General features: G+C 43.7%; 3 protein-coding genes across 4 annotated transcripts in view; 2 read left to right on the top strand and 1 right to left on the bottom strand.

Moving 5' to 3' along the window:
• The window catches only part of LNX2 (ligand of numb-protein X 2), an 80,635-nt gene extending 74,908 nt beyond the window's left edge, over positions 1-5,727 (bottom strand). For both annotated transcript variants that reach the window (XM_080798416.1, XM_080798415.1), the window contains exon 1: positions 5,513-5,727. The gene's annotated coding sequence lies outside the window, so the exon portion shown is untranslated. The remainder of the gene's footprint in view (positions 1-5,512) is intronic.
• Positions 5,728-7,093: 1,366 nt separating this feature from the next.
• LOC308339448 (DNA-directed RNA polymerases I and III subunit RPAC2) lies at positions 7,094-8,742 on the top strand. Its single transcript, XM_080798115.1, has 2 exons — positions 7,094-7,227; positions 8,166-8,742. Exons 1-2 carry the CDS (start codon positions 7,202-7,204, stop codon positions 8,539-8,541), a joined length of 402 nt encoding a protein of 133 aa, XP_080654241.1. The 5' UTR covers positions 7,094-7,201; the 3' UTR covers positions 8,542-8,742.
• LOC308339447 (protein POLR1D-like) overlaps positions 7,094-21,292 on the top strand; it is a 45,585-nt gene continuing 31,386 nt past the window's right edge. The window contains exon 1 of the mRNA XM_080798114.1: positions 7,094-7,227. Within this exon, the coding sequence (XP_080654240.1) occupies positions 7,202-7,227 (26 nt within the window). The 5' untranslated portion in view covers positions 7,094-7,201. The remainder of the gene's footprint in view (positions 7,228-21,292) is intronic.

Genomic DNA, 21,292 nt, shown 5'->3' with positions numbered 1-21,292 from the left:
TGTGGAACAAAAGTGGCAATGGTCACAATAGTGACTTAAGGTATAAGTGAAGGACTCCAATTTATTTGTTCAATATTTATGTAGTTTGATTGAACAGTATTAAGAATTCTGAATGATGCATTAATTTTTTAGATTGTTAGCCAAACTCTTTTTTCTTTTTTTTAAAGATTTTATTTATTTATTTGTCAGAGAGAGAGAGAGAGAGAGTGAGCACAGGCAGACAGAGTGGCAGAGGGAGAAGCAGGCTCCCTGCGGAGCAAGGAGCCCGATGTGGGACTCGATCCCAGAACGCTGGGATCATGACCTGAGCCGAAGGCAGCTGCTTAACCGAGCCACCCAGGCGTCCCGGTTGGCCAAACTCTTAATTTGGGAGGGGGGAATGGGCAGGTAGAGGAAAGGGTATAAATATTTCCCAGACTTATTTTACTTTTATCTACATAACGAATTTTTTGTTATGACCAGGTATACCTTATTTTTGCAACAGATATAGGTCCTCATAACTTGGTTATAAACATTTTTTACAATGGCTCCTACTATACACTTTAGGGCAATTAAATAAAATTTAAATTTTATTTAAAAGAAATCTAAGATTACTCTTTCAATAAAGAGAAAAAATTAAAACCTCATTTGTTTTACATATGGAAGTGGTATGCTTTTTAAGTGGCACATGATTGTTTACAGCATATTTACATATATGTGTATATGTTATATACACATATATGTACATATATACTTGTGTGTATATTGTATATAGTTTTACTTGCCCATTGCCTATTTCCTGCATTTTTTTCTATTACTCATATCCAGTCGAGTTTTGAGAAAAAATAATTTTTCCCCCAAATAATTTCTTTCCTAAGGGATTCTGATTGTCAGAAGTCATAGTACTAAACCTCAAGGCTGGAAAGATAAAGGTGTAAGCTATGCTTAAACCCTCTCTGCCCAAAAGACTTCTAATAATTTTTCAGCTTTTCTAATCAAGCAAGACTTCCAGAGTTTTGCTAATAACCAAGAGAGGACAAAGTTATGACACAGCTATTGTCTGTTCAACTCTGAACCCTACGTAAGTCTGTCCCTCCCTACCACACCCCTCACAACTATCAAAGGAAAATGTGAAAAAGGAGGGTATCATGTAAATAATTATAGCAATAGGTACTACAGTCACTGAATTACAAGAGGCATAAATTCTATTACAGTCACTATATCTTCCTGTGGGTACATGAAGTGCTTTAAGCTTCCTTGCTGGCTCAATTCTCTTTTGTTTTCCCTATGACTAATGATTATTTCAAAAATTCAGAGAAATCTGTGAGCCAAGACAGATCAAAGCCAAGAGATCCATTTCATTCATGCATGCATACATTACTATTTCTGATTCTAAGCACTTGGGGATTGTTCAGTGAGCAAAACTGCTATGATCCCTGCTCACCTGAAGCATACATTTTAAAGAACAGATCCTAAGATACCTGCCTCTTTAAAAGCGTACTAATCAGATGACAATTTCTTATCATGATGTGTGTATCAGAGCACTTGCTTTTTAAGACATTTCCCTCAAATTTTCATTAGACTAATACACAAAATACCCACTTCTTTTAACTCCAACCAACCCAAAACTTGCATAACCACAGATTTTTCTACTGTTTTGTACTTTCTGAGGAAGAGTCATAGGAGAGGAAAACTAAAAGGGATTTTCTTTGTAAATCCCCCAGGCCCCATAACAGGGTCATTTTAGGTCTGGCTGAGTCTTCTACAACCATAATTCGACATGCAAGATTTGTGTACACACACACACACATATACATGTGTGTATATATATACACACATTTGTATATATATGTACATATATCTTGCATGTCAAATCATATATATTTCACACACACATATATACATACATGTATCTTTTTTTTTCAACCAACACTGCTTCCTGAGTGGAACCTTCAAAATAAGACCTTTGTTGTTTTTAAGATTTTATTTATTTATTTGATAGAGATCACAAGTAGGCAGAGAGAGAGAGAGAGGAGGAAGCAGGCTCCCTGCAGAGCAGAGAGCCCGATGCGGAACTCGATCCCAGGACCCTGAGATCATGACCTGAGCTGAAGGCAGAGGCTTAACCCACTGAGCCATCCAGGCGCCCAAGACCTTTGTTTCTTCTAGAAACCTTGTTGGATTTTGATACAGAAAGGCGGGCCTGGAGTGAATTTTAACCCCATAAGCATGGATAAGTTAAATGGCACTGCATAATAAAAAATAATTTAATTTTGGGGGCAATCAGAAAGAAAAAAAAAAAGGAGGGGGAGATGGGCACAGAGCCAACCAAATTATGAACCCGGAGCTCCCCTCTGATGGTGGCCAAAATGCATTTTAAGGAGAAATGTCTAATACTCAACATGAACACTCCTACCACTACTATATTATAAACCTCTCCTTTGCCTCCCCTTTCCTCTAATCTTCCAAAAAGCTAACCACAGGGGCATGTGGTTAAATGGCTCAGTTGGTTAAATGTCTGCCTTTGGCTTGGGTCATGACCCAGGGACCTGGGATAGAGTCCCACATCTGGCTCCCTCTTCTCCCTGGGCCCGTCAGTTCCCCTGCTTGTGCGTGCATGAGATCTCTCTTTCTCTCTCACTCTCTCTCTCAAATAAATAAATAAAATCTTAAGAAGAAAAAAAAAGCTAACCACACCTACAAAGGCTTTATGCAAAGTCTTTATTTTCTCTTTTCCATTCTTTCCTAGCTCCTGCCCAGCACATCTATCCAACATCTTCATCACAGAAGTCTCCACTGTTCATTAGCACTTCACTGGATTGGTCCAAAACTAATTATCTTCTCTTCCCCATTTCTACCTTCAGTTGCTTTTAACCACTCCTTTCCATATCTTACAACATTCTACTAGCTCATTAATGTCATCATCACTAAAGGAACAACTAATATTTACCGAGTACTTGTAACATGCTACGTACTCTGCCAAGGGCATTTTATGCGTAATTTCATTTGATCCTCAAACCCTACTGGACAGGTACTATGATCATTTCCTAAATATTAGGAAACCAAAGTTCAGGATGGTAACTCTACAGGTAAGCAATGGAATTCAACTTTTGTACTGACTTCACAGCCAGTTTAACCAGTACACTCCAACGCCTTAAGTCAAAAAACTTAGGAAATCATCCTCTCATTAATCATAGCTAGTCACTTACCTAGTCTAACCAAATATACTTCCTCAATGCCACATCAGCTCTACCTCCCCTGCCTTCACAGAGTAACAACTAGCATCTAGCAAGTCCTCACTATATGCCAAGCACTATTCTTTTTTTTAAATATTCATTTATCTGAGAAAGAGAGAGAGAGCGCTCACATGAGCAAGCTGGGAGAGGGTTTGCAAAGGGAGAGAGAATCCTCAAGCAGACTCCCCACTGAGCACAGATCCTGCCTCTGGGCTCCATCCCAGGACCCTGAGCAGAAACCGAGTCTGATGCTTAACCAACTGAGCCACCCAGGGTGCCCCATTACATTCTATTTAAAGTTAGGAGCTTTGGGGGTACCTCGGTGGCACAGTCAGTTGAGCATCTGGCTCTTGGTTTTGGCTCAGGTCATGATCTCAGAGTCATGCAATATAGCCCAGTGCAAGTCTCCCTGTTCTGCTTCAGGTGGGTTTGGGATCCTCTCTCTCCCCCTTCCCCACCTGCCTCCCCCACCCTCTCCTTCTCTAAAATAAATTAATGAAATCTTTTTAAAAAATAAAATTAGCAGCTTTGCATCATAAGTAGATAAAGTCCAAATTTCTTCATTTGGCACACAAAATCCTCCATGTTCCTGTTCAAGTCAGTTCAACAAGTATATGAGTGCCTATTGTAATCAAGGCTAAGTGCTCTGAAATGAATAATACACAAACGCCTGAGTGCTATTCCAACCCCAAACAATGCGCCCCTCAGCCAGAGTAACTACATGTGGATCTCATAATGCAACACCCTACTTGTTAGTCTCTTTGCCCAGAATGTACTGCGAAAATTCCACAGCCGTCTGAAGTGCCTAACTGAGATCCTCCCTAGCAAATTCCAGGCAGAAATGCTCCCTTTTCTAAGTCCCCACAGCACTTTATTCAAATTACTTTTAGGTAGCTAATGGAACAGGTATGGATCAGTTTCCAAGTAAGACTGTGATCACCGGTAGGGAAAGAACTGATCCTGGCCATCCATGTCTGGCACACAGCAGGCAGTAGGCCCTCTAGTGCATGCTGAATAAATAAATAATGAAAATTTTCTAACTTGATGAGAAGAAGAGAGAAACAAGATACAGAATAAGTAATGTTAACACACAAGTGGGCCAAATTAAAAGTAGTGTTATTGTACTTTGGTTCTGATTTGGCCTACATTTTACTCCTCTGGGAAAACTCACATGTGAGACTTGGACAAGCTAAAAAGGCAAAACTTTGTTTTTCATGGCCCAACAAAGCTCTGACGGGCCAAAAAGGATACTAGATCAAAGTCCATTTTCTAAAGGGTTGTGGAGATGGGAATCAAATCTGTCAGAGAAAATAAAATTGATCTACTGAGATCCAACTTCATCAGCGCTGTGTCACACTCTACTCAAGGAAAAAATAAAAAAATAAAAAAAAATCTGTCCTGGGAGGAAAGCCAATTGACAAATAAGTATTACTGGTGCAAGAACGTGAAATTCTTAAAGTGAAGGCAGTTCCTATAAACCAGAGCTCGCAACTGTCTCCTCCTGCCACTGCTTTACACTCAACTTCGTTTCTGGTTTCTGTGATTTAAAGAGCCCAAGCCTCCGTGTACTGTAACTCCTCATAGAGAAGAACGTCTTGATTCCCGACCTGAACTGCAAACTGTAACATCAGAAGAAACACTACCTATGTCAGAAGTCCTTGTCTGAAACGTATGGCATAAAGCTTTGGAAGCGACTGAGGTCTTTCCTGGATGGTGCTTTGTGTGCAACTGCTTCCAAATCGAGATTCATATTTTCGAATCACCCCCTTGAAGACGTGAGCTCTCCCTTCCCTCCAGCCTCCAGGGAAAGGTGAGAATTCAGAGGCAACAGGCTGGGACGGTGGGTATCTCCCTCTTCCTTTCCTGGAGAACAAGATCCGATGTAAGGCAGCTAGTGCCCCTCTCGTTTGCAACACACACACACAGGAAATAAGAAACTCATCCCCACCTCTCCCCTCCTGGAAAAAGCGAACGACGCAAAGGGCAGCAACACAGTGGCCGGAACCACCAAATGGTAACAGCCGGGGGCCTCCCGCCTCTCCCAGGCGCCTGGCCGGCGGCGGGCACCCCGTTCAGGACAGCCCGTCCCTCCCTCCCCGCACCAGCGCAGCCCGCCCCACAGCGGGTCCGGGTCTACGTTCCCCCACAGCCCGGGCGAGGGAGGAGCAGAGCCGCGGACGTCGGCCGCCTCCCTCGGCGCGGCGCTGCCCCACACCCCGCCGACGCCCGCACCTGAGGCGGCTGCTCGGGATCCGCGACAGGGCGCGGGGCCAGGCGGGCAGGACAAAGTTACTCACTGGGAAAGCGCGGCCGCCCGGGGCGCGCACCGGCTCGCGGCGCCGCAGCCCAGCGCCAGGTCCGCTCTCCGCGGCCCGCTGAGGGAGCGGGGAGCCGGCAGGCCTCCGCTCCGCCGGGAACCGCCGCAGCCGCTGCCACCACCGTGGATTTCCTGGCAAGAAGCAAACTCTGGCCAAGACTTCACTTCTCAACCGCCCCTGCTGCCTTCCCGGGGGCGAGCGCCGGGGCCAAGCCGCCCAGCCCGACACGCACCTGGGCCAACCGGCGGCAGCACAGGGCGGGAAGGAGGCGGGCCAGAGAGCGGCTCCACCTATCCGAGAGCTCAGGGGGCGGGCCAGGCCGCGGCCGTCACTCCCGGGTTAGAGTGAGCCCACTCCGCCCCTCGCCGCCGGCCCTCCCCCACCCGGTCTCGGCTGTCCCTGCAGCCCGCCTGATTCCCCCCGCCGAAGACACGCTCAAGAAGTGGATCTGCGCTCACCGCTGACGGCGGACCGCCGCGAGGAGCGTGGAACAGCTGGGGGAGGCAGTGCACATCTAGGAGAATCGGGTGGGGATAAGAGAACAGGTGGCGCAGGAAAGCCGAAATAAAGGTGTGCTGGGGCGAGGGGATTCTGGGGTAAGGTGCGAGGGACGCGGACTGATCGGGCTGTGAAGGACGAGCGGGGTAGGAGATTGAGGAAGGATGAAGGAGGGTTTTAGTGAAGAACACCTGGGGGGACGGAGAGAGGAAGTGTAGGAAGGAAAAAGGAGGGCGGGGTGCGAGTCCGGGTGGTGAAAGGTTGCCGAGGCGGGGGACAGGGGCACCTGGGAACAAAGGTGAGAGGGAGGCTCCGCAGGTGAAGAGGTTTAAGCCGAAAAGGTAGAAGGCAAAGGAAGTCCAGAGCAAGGGAGGACGTACGTATTACAGGTGTAGAAAAGATTCTAGGAGAGAAAGGACGGGGGGGGGGGGGGGACAGGAGGCAGAAGAGCACTTTACTTCCAAACTCTCGCTCCTCCCTACGAAGATAAAAACGAAGGCTTACTTTGACCCATTTGAGGTGTGCAGCTACAAGATCCCGGATGACAAACACAATCTGAAATTAAACCTTTTCTGTTGTGAAATTCATCAAGGTGTATTGATCAACTATAGTTGAAACCTGTCATCCCCTGACTACCACCACCCACCCCTGCCAGGCTTGGGGGTCCCTCTAGGGAGTAACACAGTGCCCGAAGGGTCAAGAAGCTTGTCTGAAAGAGGCCCGATTCCTCCCTGAGAAGAAAGGTGATTTGGGGGCGGCAGGTAAGGCCCCGCCCCCTTCGCCATCACCTGGCCGGAGGTGCCAAGGGCTGAACCCAAACGCCCATAGGCGGGTCTCGGCCTTAAGGTGGGACGGGAGACCGACCCCATCTGTCCCCGCTAGCTCAGCGGACGGACTGGCTCCGGGAGCTCCAGGTGAGCAAGTCCAGCCTGGCCACCGCCCTCCTCACGCCTGGAGCCTGGCCTGTGGGCGGGGCCTCCCGGCGGAACGTACACGCCCCGCCCAGCGGCTGGGCCTCGCAGCGCCGCTGTGGCTCCTCCTCCCTCCTTCCGTCCTCGGCTCCTTCCGTCTGTTGTTCCTTCCTTCCTGCTTCGCCTGCACGTTTCACGGTATGGGTTAGCGCCTCCGATCCGCCAGCACCACCTGAGGATCCCGGAAGCCGTCCCCGCGATGGAAGAGGACCAGGAGCTGGAGAGGTAACGGCCGTGGAGGCGGGTGGGCGGTGGGGGCGGGCGGGAGGAGCAGGCCGCGCCTTGCGTCGGGAGCGGGTGGCCGAGGGGGCAGGTGGCCGATCGGGGCCCCAGCCTCCACGGCCCGGCCCGGCTGGAAGGACAGGAGAGAGAAGTGGGCGCCTGAGCGGGAAGAGGGGGCCCCGCCTGGGATGGGAGGGGAGGACATACGGATGTGTTTGAGTAGAGGCGCCTCGGTACAACTAGGTGTCCTGGAGGGAGCACAAGTTATGAGGCCGGAGTTAAGTCCCTAAACCGCCCACCCGAATTAGAACAGCAGGAGTAAATAAAACTAACCTAAGGCCACGCACCAGGCCTCCGTTCGCCGAGTGCTGGTATTGGTGCGTTCCGTCAGGCCTAAGCCCCTGTACCTGTGGCCCAACTTACTGTGTAGACTGCTAATAAAGCCACTCCTCCGTGCGCTCAGCTCTTTCTCCCTCCTGCTTGATTGACACTTTGCAGAATTTCCATTCTAGTTTATCTCCTGCAAATGGAAACCATAGTGGGGCCTGCACGGTGATGATGTGCAGCCCCAGTTTTTAAGAAGATCTGTGTTTTTGTATACCTTTAAATACCCTTTCATTCTTTAGCAGAGCCCACCCTATCCCAGTTCTGTCCCTTTCCTGTGATTCTGCCAAAAGAATATTTTAGCAGACATTTATGTTTGTGCCCTTGTGGCCATGTGGACGGTCAGATGGAGTAGGTCGAAACTGGAGGCAATAATTAAATATTTATTGATAGTCTGTAAAGGCAGGAAAATAAGGGGCTAATACAAATAAATAATTCTATGTAATTGGAGTGCAATAGAGTGATTTGTTGCAATTGTGATACAGTAAATTTTAAAAAAAGCTAGTTACAAAACCATATTCAGTATGATCTCATTTTTATAAAAAATATGTGTGTAGAAAAATATCTGGATTGAAGACCTCAATGGCTGAAGGCGAGAGGAAGACAGCCCTGGAAATGGTCCAGGCAGCTGGAACAGATAGACACTGTGTGACATTTGTATTGCACGAGGAGGACCATACCCTAGGAAATTCTCTCCGTTACATGATCATGAAGAACCCGGAAGTGGAATTTTGTGGTTACACTACAACCCATCCTTCAGAGAGCAAAATTAATTTACGCATTCAGACTCGAGGTGCTCTTCCAGCTGTTGAGCCATTTCAGAGAGGCTTGAATGAGCTCATGAATGTCTGCCAACATGTGCTGGACAAGTTTGAGGCCAGCATAAAGGAATATAAGGATCAAAAAGCAAGCAGAAATGAATCCACATTCTAGTCTCTTATGCACTATACGGGGAGGACATCCTCTAGGATATTCTCTTCGTGATCTTGCAAAACCCAGAAGTAGAAGTTTGCGATCACAACGCGATCTGTCCTTCAGAAAGGCATGCTTCTAGCTATGACCCATTACAGCTGTTGGAATCCCCGCAAGAACCTCTGTACTCATCTAATAAATTCCCTCTTTTATTTACACTAATTTGAGTGGTTTCTGTTGCTTCATCTGGAAGATTGACTGTGCCAGGGGTTTTTTGTTTGTTTTTTTTTGGTTTTTGGTGTGTTTTTTTTTTTTTTTTTCCATTAAGCCAAAAGTGAAAGTAAGAAAGCTAGAAGAAAATTAGAGGCCTAGACAAGGGCTTTGATCAAGGGAATTCGAAAGAATATGCATTCATGGCTGTGATTGGGGGAGAGGGAGAGATGCAGTAGAGCATGGCTCTAGATAGGCTGTGGTTAGTTTAAAAAAGAACGAAAGAAAGAAAGGTGGAAGTGGGAGGAGGACTTAGCTTCTTGCTAGATTATTTTCAGTAAATCATGAGAGAATTGCATCTTTTGCTCTGACTTGGTAGGTTGGGCAAGGGTGGGGAATAACTTGAAAAACTTGTGAGAATTCTTGTTTCACAGTAGAGTTAGGTAGGATCTAGCTCCATCTTTGTGGTAGCATATTATAGGATAGATGCCAGTTTACTGCTTTAATTTCAGGATACTAACAAAGTATTTTGCCAGAAAGGACCTAAGTAGGTCAAGAGTTTATATTATAAAAGAGAAAACTGGCATGACCAGGTAACATCTTCAGTCCTTACGTGGGTATCTAAGTATAGCTCAGAGTTCCAATAAGGATGGGGAGAAGGAAATTTCCATGTTGGGAAAATGATTTTTTTTTTAACTTAAAATATTAGTGAACCACCTCTGAACTGCCCTGTTAATCTCATCAACCTTGTCTCATATCTGTTCTACCCCAACTTGACTCTTAATTCACCCTAAATCTCTTGTCAGCCTCTGAACCTGAGCATCGCACCCCCAGCACTCTGTGCTCTGGGGCCTTTGTTTTTGCTGTTCCATATTCCTGGAACACCCTTACTCTGCTATGCCCTAGGGTAGGTAAGAACTCCTAGGTCAGACTCCCACCCCAGTTTGGGCACTTGTATGTGATTTCATTTTACTCTTGCGTTTCCTGGTCTTGGATTCACTATGCCATTGTTAGTGCTTATATTGTCTGTCCACTATACTGACTTGCAGCATGGTGCCTGATAGGTAGTAGACAATTAGAAAATACTAGCTAAATCCATGTCAGTTGTTAAGGCATGTAACCTTTTATTCACTCCATTCAGACCTCTTTCTACCAGTCTGGCCTAGAACCTAGATTTCTACACTCAGCTTCTTCGGATAAATACATTTCTGTATTTATTGAGCACCTGGTATATACCAGGCCCTGGGATGGAACAGTATTGGATGAGACACAGACCTTCTCCTGGAGGATACATTATAATAGGAATGAATTTTTTTTTTTTTTAACTTGGAAGTCTGTGAAAACAAATATAGGATCAAGATAGAAAACATGAAAGGTGAATCACCTTTTGGTATGGAAGTCAGGGATGCTCTTCAAAAGATTACAGGAAGAGAAGGAGCTAACTGCAAAAAGAACGTGTTTTGGTGGACTAGCTGTGCAAAGGTCTTGAGGCAGAAAACTGGTAGTCTGAGGATTTAAAGATACTGAGAGATTTGCTTATCTGTAGCATGGTAAGCAAGAAGGGCATAGGCTATGGATTCGGTGGGAAGAAGAGTTGGGGTGGCAAGGGGTTTGGATTTTAAGTACAATGGTAATGATACCTGAATACCTGATACCTGATACCCAGAAGGCAGAGGGGGAAAGGAAAAAACTGAGGGCAGGACAGTGCAGTGGAGGGATGATAGAACTGTAAGAGTGTCATAAGCCTGGAAGGGCAGCAAGCTAGTGATGGGCAAAAGAAGGTTGATTTGAAATATATTTCAGAACTGAATTTGTACAGAATTGGCAGACCTCAGGAACTGGATGTGGAAGATGGGGAAATGTGATTCCCACTTAGGTTTGGGGTCAAAGTACTGCAATGGGAAGCTTAAGGGGAAAAATAAGTTGAAAAGTGTTTGAAAAGGGAACTGGACTCAAAAGTTCCATTCTGAATGTGGTAGACAGTGAATATGTGAGTTGGAGGCCATGAAAAACATCTAAGCTACAGAGAAACTTTGTGAGTTCTTGCCATCAGGATGATGTAAATTCATAAAAATGAGTGTGATAAAAGAAGTTGGCCCAAGACCAAGCCCTGGGCAAGCTCAGCATTAAAGGCTGGGTATGAAAGTAGCAACCAGTGAGGAGACTTGTGGAAAAGCCAGTGCTTTCAGAGAGGGAAAAAATGTTGAATGAGACACAGGACAGAAAAGTGGTGATTGGCATTAACAAGGAGGTTGTTGGACACTGGACATGTTAGTTTAGCCTTCTGAGAAGGCTAAACATTAGCACTCATTGTATAGAAAAGGGGCTTAGTTTGGGTTTTCCAATCAAGAAAATACACTGGAGGGGCACCTGGGTGGCTCAGTGGGTTAAAGTCTCTGCCTTCGGCTCAGGTCATGATCTCAGGGTCCTGGGATCGAGCCCCGCATCAGGCTCTCTGCTTAGGAGGGAGCCTGCTGCCCCCTCTCTCTCTGCCTGACTCTGCCTACTTGTGATCTCTCTGTCAAATAAATAAATAAAATATTTTTTAAAAAAAGAAAGAAAAAGAAAATACACTGGAGAGCTAAATGTTAGTGGGAGCAGGGAAGAGGGAAGGTCAAAGTCATAGTCCTAGGGTAGGGAGTATTCTAGACTGATTTGAAAGATTCTGGAAAGCCAGGGTCATTGCAAGGAAGTTCTCACTTGAAGATGTAAGGAAGACCTAAGGGGATAGGTGGGAAAGGATCAAAAATTTCTTTGCCTCATCTAAAAAAATTTTTTTTTAAGATTTTATTTACTCTTTTGACAGACAAGTAGGCAAAGAGGCAGGCAGAGACAGAGAGGAGGAAGCAGGCTCCCCGCTGAGCAGAGAGCCCAATATGGGGCTCGATCTCAGGACCCTGGGATCATGACCTGAGCTGAAGGCAGAGGCCTTAACCCGCTGAGCCACTCAGGTGCCCCTGCCTCATCTAAAATTTTGCCTCTGAATATTCCTGTGGGGATGGTAAGCAGGATTATTTAAATGAAGTTTAATACCTCTAAACCAAGACCTTCAGGAGATGAAAGCGAAGCTTAATTAGTGGACATAGGATGATGATAGTAGACTGAAGTAATTACCAGCAGTACGTGTGGGAAACGCACCCATCGGTGACTGCCTCCCCAGCTCATGGCTTCATTGCTCTTAAGAGGATTTCTCATCACTGATAATGTGGCTTGCTGGCTCGGTTCTGTTTAGGGTGGCCATAAACTCACAGGTTCAGACAGAACAACTTCAGAAGGCAGAGGGGGAAAGGAAAAAACTGAGGGCAGGACAGGCAGGATAACCCAAGAGCCAGGTGTGAGTGGGGGGGAGCCTGCATAAAGTCTGCAGAACCTGAGGAAGACTGAATTGCTCTGTAAAAGGATGAGGGACATAAGTAGGAGTCAAATGTATTTATATAAACTGTGAAAAAATAACTTGATCAGTACCTCCGATTTGCTCTCTAATAGCTTTTCACTCTAAATAAACTAATATTAATGATTTAAAATCAGGAATCTTGCTCAGCTATAAAGCACTATGCCTTTTAAAGAGCCAATCATTAAATAAAATGATTACATACCAAAGGCTTTTAATATATACTAATTTGAGTACTTGCGCAGCACTTTCTATTTTCAGAGCACTTTACAAACTAATTATTTATAAATTGCATATAGCTATAACATGTAAGTGCTCTAATTAGTTGGTATAACACAGGTGTCTACAAAGTATCTGTAGTGATTTTAAAAAAAAAGTCTACATAAAAAGTAGACCATTTAGTACCATTCTGATCAAAGATTGTCTTGCATTTCAAGAAATAAAGCATATCAAGTTCTGTGGCACACCATTCCCCACCCTTTTTGTCTCCTCAAAGCATTGAGATTGTAGATAGTCCCCAGATCACTAGAAAAGAGTCATCTTTTCAGTTAGCATAACTTAAAGTCGGAGACCATCTCTGTAACATCCCTCAGACTGGGCTCCTAGGAAGTAGGCCCAAATCCACCAGTCTGCTTTCAAGTACTGACAAAGACCCGAAGCCCAGCCCTTTTGTCCTCAGATTCTTGGGGTTTTTGGTTTTGTTTTTTTTTTCCTTCTCTTTTTGAAACTTTATAAACTGTCTTGGTACAATTACTGTGTGGTCTGCAGTTTTTTTTAATGACTTCCTTCCGTACCTAGATTATTGGATCTCTGTACAGCAAATGTGATCCTAGTAGGGGCACTAGCCCTAAGAAGTGGAAGAGATAACAGTATAATATTGGACTGTCATAAAAAGCCTTACACAGTTTTGGAGAGAGGGCAGACAACAGGTATACACATGACAAAGAAAACAAATTGTATTTATGATAAAGTGCCCTAACATACAGTGTTGAGTAAGTATCATGCTAAACACAGACCAGGATGGGTGAGAGATGCTTGTGAAACAAGGACTGTTCCATGAGCACCTACTCTGCCAGCCACTGTCCTAGGCACTGTAGAGAGCAAATAAGATGGGCATAGTCTGCCTTTCAGCAACTCACTGAGTATTAAAGTTGGCAGACTTGTAAAATAAAAAGAGTATTCCAGGATAAATCACTTTCTCTTTCCCAATGTAAAGAAGCCAGTAAAGATTTCTGAGCTAGGGAATGCCCCAAGGTTTTTAATTTTTTTTTAATTTTTTTTTAATCCCTTGCCAGTGCAGAATGGGTAAGTGGAAGGAAACTGTTAAGACGGCAGTGCATTGGGCGACATTTCTAACAGTCCAGGTGTGATGTAAGGAGGATGCAAGTGTAGGAGTGGAGATACACAGAAACTGCTAAATGAGAATTACAATACTTGGAGACAGAGTCTGTGTAGGAGGAAAGGTAAAGGAAGCATTGAAAATGGTCCCATATCCTTTTCTTTTACATCTTTGTTTTTCTACCACTCCCTCACAACCAAAACCAGTATGGCAGGATTTACCATCTCCTCTCCTCCCCAACCTGTCCTTGCTTCTGGGTGTCCATGCATGCAGCCGCCCTCCTCTCCTTCCCTCACCCATGTCAGAATTCACATCTTTAACAAGGCTGGGAATCCAGGGCTGCAAGTGGGAAGGTTGAGGGTCGGGACACTGAGCTGGATCTTGATCTTGCTACTGTCCGCCCTCAACCAAGTTGCTCTCCTCAAAGGGAACATTTCATTCATTCACACTCATTCCGTAAATAGTACTGCAAGCACTGTTTAGGTAGTAGGAATATACCCGAGAACAAACTGGCCCACAAGCAGTTTATTTTCTAATAGCAGATATATGAAATACATAAATACATGATGGGATCTAAGGTGGTGGTATAAATGGGAAGTAAAAGAGGGATGGTGATAGGAAGGGTGAGACATTGAGTAGTTAGGGAAGGCCTTTCAGAGAAGGTGACATTTGAGCAACTAAAAGAGACCAAGGACATGGGAGACTATACTCGGAATTTTCTAAAAACAGATTATTCAACAATGAAAAAGCAAAATTACAAACCGTTTTAAAGGAATAAACTTTCAGCACTGTGTGTATGTGTTTGTGTGTGTGTAGTTCTTAATCTGTGCCTAAAATTACATCATTTATCTTTAATCTGTATATGCATTTGTTAATAAATATGTTATATATATCTCACCAGGATGGGTGAGAGATGCTTGTGAAACAAGGACTGTTCCATGAGCACCTACTCTGCCAGCCACTGTCCTAGGCACTGTAGAGAGCAAATAAGATGGGTGTAGTCAGCCTTCCAGCAACTCACTGAGTATTAAAGTTGGCAGACTTGTAAAATAAATAGAGTATTCCAGGATAAATCGTTTTCTCTTTCCCAATGTAAAGGAGCCAGTAAAGATTCCTGAGCCATGGAATGCCCCAAGGTTTTTAATTTTTTTTTTTTTTAATCCCTTGCCGGTGCAGAATGGATAAGTGGAAGGAAACTTGGTAAGACAGCAGTGCATTGGGCGACATTTCTAACAGTCCAAGTGTGATGTAAGGAGGGTGCATTCTTTAATCTGTATATGCATTTGTAATATATGGTAAAGAATATAGGAAAAATACGAAGTTACTGGGACAGTAGGATATTGTAATAGTTTTAGGTTGGCTAATATACATAGGGAAGTTGATTTTTATGGGCCCTTTTTTCTTTTTCCTTTTTTTTGTTTTTTTGTTGTTGTTGTTGTTGTTTTAAGAAAAGTCTATCTTGGGAGCAGAAATTGATGTGCTTGGGATCCTGAATACTTCAGCATATGAGTTAAGAGGTTGTGGTGTTGGAATCACACTACCTGGGTCTTGGTATTGGCTGTAGAGTTTTTAGCTATGTGACCTTGGACAAGCTGTTTGACCTCTTTGTGCCTAGGCTTCCTAATCTGTAGAATTGAGATAACAGTAATACTGGTCAGATAGAGATACTATAACTATTAATTTGGATAATATTTTCAAAGTTCATAGAACAGTATCTGGCCGATTGAGTACGTTCTTAATGTTATTAATGTTATTATAATATGAATTGTGTCAAACAGGCTGGTTTCATTCATATTTCTTCCAAGTGAAAACTGGAAAGCAAAACTCCTCTGTTATTTTTGTTTCCCCTAGCCTAGGACAAATACAAATTTGTGGACCCCTGTATGAAAGGTTATCAGTCTGCTACATCCATTGCTTTCAAGAATGATATTTTAAAATAGCATTCCTACTTATAGAGTATAGGTAAAAATCAAAGAGAAATTGATTGTGTTTCTCCTCTTTTCACGAAGAAATTAAGATGGAACATTCATAATCTTTCCTAAGCTTCAAGACAAAGGTTAAGCAGGAGGGAAAGCAAGTACTAGAGCAGATGGCCACCTGTTTGGGTGCTGCGTATCCAAATATTGACAGGAAGCCAGGCTAAGCATAAAACTGCATGCAATAGAATATATTGGTATCATATCTAATAATACTAATCCTCAGTAGATTCCAATATTTGTTACACAAGACATTAAATATATATCAAAAAGAGGAGCTGCCTGTGTGTTTTTCTAAGGTTACCATGCTGACTTGGGTCAAACCTCAACATTGTAGGTGATGCCTCAACCAATGCTATTAGAAGGATTCCACAAGAAAATCAAACTCCTAGAGCATGTAGCAGATGGAGCCTGCACCAGTGGCTTAAACAACAGTTGAGGGTTTGGAGTTTTCCTTTTTTCCTTTTTCAAGGGTGAAAGTGGCTTTCTTTCTGGGGCCTCTCTTTCAAGATAGTACTGTATAGAAGTGAAGGATAGGGACTGGTTTAAATCTTGGCTCTACCACTTTCTAACTTGTAAATACAAGACAGTGTCTTAACAGTTCTGACCCTCAGTTTCCTTATCTATAAAATACCAGCTTTATAGGGTTATTGTGAAGAATGAGTGAAATAAAGCACTTAGCACAATTCCTAGTGTAAATACTCAAATATTATCTATCACTATTATATTGATTATTGCTTAAGCCAATTAGTGGTGATTAGAATAGTGGCTTTCATAGTATTGGTTCTGTCTCATTATCCGTGGGAGACCTCAAAGCTGGCTTGTACCAGCTGGTCTCTGTCTTCCCACATCATCACCTGTGACCATCTGCCCCAGTGGCCTTCTCAGTTCTTTCATATCTGCCTAGCTGGTGCCCCTTTCAGAGCCTTGGCACCTGTCCTATACTTCCCTAGACTCTCCTCCCCTAAATCTTCACATGGCCTGTCTCTTTTCAAGGTCATTTACTCAGGGAAACATCCTTGACCACTGTATTACTTATCCATTACTGTATAACAAAATGTCCTAGAACTTAGTGCTGAAAACAAACAAACAAACAAAAAAAACATTTCTTACAGTTTCTGTGGGTCAGGAATCTGGTTGGAGCTTAGCTGGAAAAATCTGACTCACAGGATGCAATCAACGTGTCATCTGGGCTGCAGTCCTCTTGTGGATGATTGCTCCCAAGCTCACTCACTTGGGACTGCCTCCTGCCATCGGATCTAGCTTCCCCCAGAGCAAGTGATCCAGGAAGTAGAGAACTCAAGAAGGAAGCCACAGTCTTTTTATACCTTAATCTCAGAAGTGACATCTGTCATTCATTTCTGCCCTATTCTGTTTGTTGGAAGTGAGTTAATGAAGTCCAGCCCACACTGAAGGGGGGATTATACAAGGGGTGACCACTATCAGGAGGTGAGGATCCTTAGGGCCATCCTAGAGACTGCTTAACCACAACTGCCTTCTCTAAAACGGCCTGTACACCTGCATACAAACCTCCATCATTTTCTATCTAGGACTTGCTTCATTCCGAACTGACACTGTATTCTGTGTTTATCTGTTTGTTGTCTAACTCCACTTGAATATAGGCTCCCTGAGGGCAACGGCTTTGTCCTTGTTTGCCTTTGTATTCCCAGCACTTGAAATCCTTCAGGCACATATAGGCATCCATTAATATTATTCAGTAAATGAATGACTGTGTATGATTGAATGTCAATGTCGGTGTGACTGCCACAACAGGGAGGAAAAACTGCAGAGAAAGCCTGAGGATTTGTAGTGACATTATATTGTACACTCATCAGCTGACGTGCACATACTCAGAGAGCCACTGAAGTAACAAGCCTTTAAGAAAAAAAATTCTTAGGGCGCCTGCCTGGCTGGCTCAGTCAGTAGAGCATGCAACTCTTGATTTCAGGGTCTTGAGTTCAAGCCCCACATTAGGCGGAGAGATTACTTAAAAAAAGAAGAAAGAAGAGAAGGAGAGAAAGAAAAGGAAAGGAGAGAGAAGAAAGAAAAAAAAGGAAGGAAAAGAAAGAAAGAAAAAAAGAGAAGAGGAAAGGAAGGAAGGAAAAAAAGAAAGAAAGAAAGAAAAACAAAGAAAGAGAAAGAAAACAAAGATTGATTCTTAAGTGAGGCAAGGAAGCATGACTGTCCTGTGACTTCGATGGGAGGAAGAGCTGCAGTGATTAATATCTTAGCCTAAATAAGGTGGTTGTACTTTATAACCTGTTTCATTTACGTCTTCTCCCTATCCCTAAGAGCTTTTGAGATTGCCAACCCTTACCACCTTTTCCCATGCTACATTTCTCTTTCTTCTATTGGTCTAAAGGAAGAGGTAGCATATTTACCACTTGAAGGTGATCAAAGGACATTTTTATTTTGCAGTGACAGGAATATTGGAAGGTTGGTCCTGATTATCCTGGAGAGCTTGTGTCCACAGAATTCTAGTGGGGCCAGAGTTGTAGGATTATTGTTTTGGGAACTGTGAGATAGAATTCTAAGGGTTTGCTTTTAAGGTATGCTGTTTTGTTGATACCAGATACTATATCTGTTTCCTGATTGGCTGTCTGATAAACCTATCCCTTTATTATAAATAGCATTGCTTTGGCAAAATACAAAGTATGGGCATTTTTTCCAGCAACTGTTTTAAGTCCTGCTATGTCCTAGGTCCTAGGGATGCAAAATGTATCTCATTTGGTTCCTGAGCCAAGTATTACTGACCTGCTGAAGGAAAGGTATCATTTCTTCTAACTCTTCCACCTTCCTTAAAATTGTGGTCCCTTCTCCAACACTCTTACTCTCAGCATTTTCTTTATATAGCATTTAATGCCTTATGACATCTATAGAATTTACCTGTTTACTGCGTCTATTCTATACTGTCTATTCTTACACACACACACACACACACACACACCTCTGCCGCCTTCCCTAGTCACCACCACCATCGCATAAGCTCCATGAGGACAGAAGTTTTGTCTGAATGCTCACCGCTATATCTAGAGACCTTGGCCCCTAGTGGATGCTCAAAAAATATATATCAGATGAATAAGTAGAAGACTGACTCCATATTTTTTTTCATTGAATATTCTAAGAGCTTAATTTTAATTTGAAAGGTTAAAATAATCTGTAAGCTTTGGGATTGTCAGGGAGGAGACAGACAAACCTAGGAATTCATTTAGGCGAAAGATGCCCATGAGTAAAACAGGCAAAGATTAAGGGGTGGCCTGCACCGTAGGAACCAAGTGGCTCTTATGGATGAATCTACCAGGCGGTAGGTGGGTCCATAAAGGTCGCCTAAGCTAAAAAGAGCTGGTTGTGTTATTTAGACACATCTAAGAAGGTAAGGCTTTGCATCTGGAAGGCCAAATTGGCAAATGAGTACGTCTTACATTCGTGAGAACCGACTCCCAAGGCAGCCACTGTTGGCTTTGCAAGTACATACCTACCACATGGTTTCAGATTTAGGGAGTTCACAGATCAGTAATATTTCCCAAAATAAAATCTATCGGGTGAACTCTGTAGGATTGCTAAGGTTTTATTTTGCCATTGAAAATGGACTTTCCCTCACTTTGTTGGGAAAATTGTCGGGAATCTCAGTCTCTGTATGGCCCGAGAGCCTATAAAGGCTTCCAGGGTGTGCCTACCAGTACTGCCAAGCAATGAACTCAATTCTGTTTTGACACTTTCTCCCTGAATCAGAGATCCCTGGTTTGGGACTTAGTCCCACAGACTGTGCCCCCTTGCCTCACCCCACTTGTAATGCCAAGCCTGAGTCCAAATGATCGCCTGTGCTTCTGACCTGCTGGCTATAAATTGGAGGCCCCTGCAACTCCCTACTCAGTTTGCTAGAGCAGCTCGCAGAACTCAGAGAAACATGTACTTTGGTTTATTGGTTTTTTACAAAGGATACAGAAGAACAGCTAGATGAAGAGGTACGTAGTGTAAGGTATGTGGGTCCGGTGTGCAGTTTCCATATCCTCTCTCTCCATGGATCTCCACCTGTTCAGCAATCCAGAAGCTCTCTGAACCCTGTCCTTTGGGTATTTGAGGAGACTTCCTTAGGCATAATTGATCAAATCCTTGGCCTTTGGTGACAGCTTAATTTTCAGCTCCTCTCCCTGCCCCAGAAGTCAGGAGGGGTGGGACACCCAGCCTTCATCTTTAGGTGACCTAGGGGCTTTCTAAAAGTCATTTCCATAACCAAAGACCCCTTTATTGCTCTCTTCATTTAGGAAAGTGCAGAGTTTTAGTTAGGCTATGCCAGGAACAGATAAAGACCAAATATTTATTTCTTATAAATCACAATGGCACAAGGCCCAAACAGAGAATAAGTGGACCATTCTATAATTTGACGTCTGGTGTGCCATTTCTTTACCACAGTAGCTCCTCCATAAGATGAGCAGACTCTTAGAGTTTTCCCTTGGATCCTCATGACCAGCTCTTAATTTCTCACCACCATACTTGCTGAGTTATATATGGGATCTCAGAATCAATTTTAACTGGAATTCAGTGAGTTAAGGATCACATGTCATTAAGATTCCGTAACTAAAATTATTTCAGATCCTGGTTTGCTTGCTTACTCTGTTCTGCATACTTATGCATAAATCCTGGGGCTTGGAATACTTAACAGGATTTTTATTCTGAAGTGTTTAATATAAAATATAAAATGTAAGCATCAATTACCATTTCAGTCCCTGAAAATGAAGAATAAAGAGTATAATCATCCCGTTCTTTATGTGTCAAAGTAAATGCAATGGATTTATGTTGCATCAGATCTTATAATCTAAGCCTTCTGGACTGGGTTATACAAATTTATTCCTGTTCGTTTCTTTATTTACATGGCAAAGATCGTACTTTGTTCTCAAATGGATGGAGAAAACTGGAGTGTCTGATTAGACACCATTCTGCTCAAAATGTCTGTCTTTTGAAGTGTCAGCCTACAGGTGTGTCACCGCCTGCTGCCCAGACTTGCAGCAAGCACGCCAAGGGTTCCCTTCTATTTTCTTGTTCTAATAAGTTGGTCCCCATCTGAGAGCAATGTGCTTCAGAACAAGCCAGGACAGGTGGAAGCCAACTGGGCTTATCCCTAGCCAAAAGCAGACAGTCAAGCAGACACGTAACTGTGACTGTAAAGTAAGATGATTGATTTGCCTAGCCATGTGGGAAAACCAGTTTACTCTTCCTTCAAGGTAGTGTTTTTCCCATTTACAGGGAAGGAAACTGAGGCCTGGAGAAGTAACCAGGCTAAGGGTATGCGGCTAGTATGTGGGTATGACCTAAGACAGCCTGGTTCCTTAGGCTCAGCTGCTCATGTCTGTGATGATGCCTATGTTACCTCCCTTGGGTACATATGAAAATAACAAAGCTTCATCAGCATATGCTACAAAGAGTTCCATTTCAGAGAAAAACTGTGGACCAGTAATTCGTGTTTATTTCCAAGTTCAGGTGAAAACCTGATGGGAATGAGGCTGCTCTTCGTATATCTTTTTTTTTTTTTTGATACAGAGAGAGAGATCACAAGTAGGCAGAGAGGCAGGCAGAGAGAGAGGAGGAAGCAGGCTCCCTGCTGAGCAGAGAGACCGATGCGGGGCTCGATCCCAGGACCCTGGGATCATGACCTGAGCCAAGGTCAGAGGCTCTAACCCACTGAGCCCCCCAGGCACCCAACTCTTCATATATCTTAACCATGGAAAAAAATCAATGACTTAGAGAGTATCTGGTTGGGAAACCAGATACAGATTGACTAATACTTGGTTTGTGAAAATATCATTTTCCATATTGTTACATTTCATCAGCATTATCTTTACGTTCATTTTAACTGTT

The sequence above is a fragment of the Martes martes genome (genome assembly GCF_963455335.1).
Source record: "Martes martes genome assembly, chromosome: 3".
NCBI lineage: Eukaryota > Metazoa > Chordata > Mammalia > Carnivora > Mustelidae > Martes > Martes martes.
The sequence above is the reverse complement of the archived record's forward strand: the minus strand, read 5'-3'. Positions and strand labels throughout refer to the sequence as shown.

Excerpts from the sequence above, each read along its gene's own strand:
- LOC308339448 (XM_080798115.1), top strand. The coding sequence starts at position 7,202 with ATGGAAGAGGACCAGGAGCTGGAGAG. Across the intron at positions 7,228-8,165 it reads GAGGACCAGGAGCTGGAGAG|AAAAATATCTGGATTGAAGA; the intron begins GTAACGGCCGTG and ends ATATGTGTGTAG.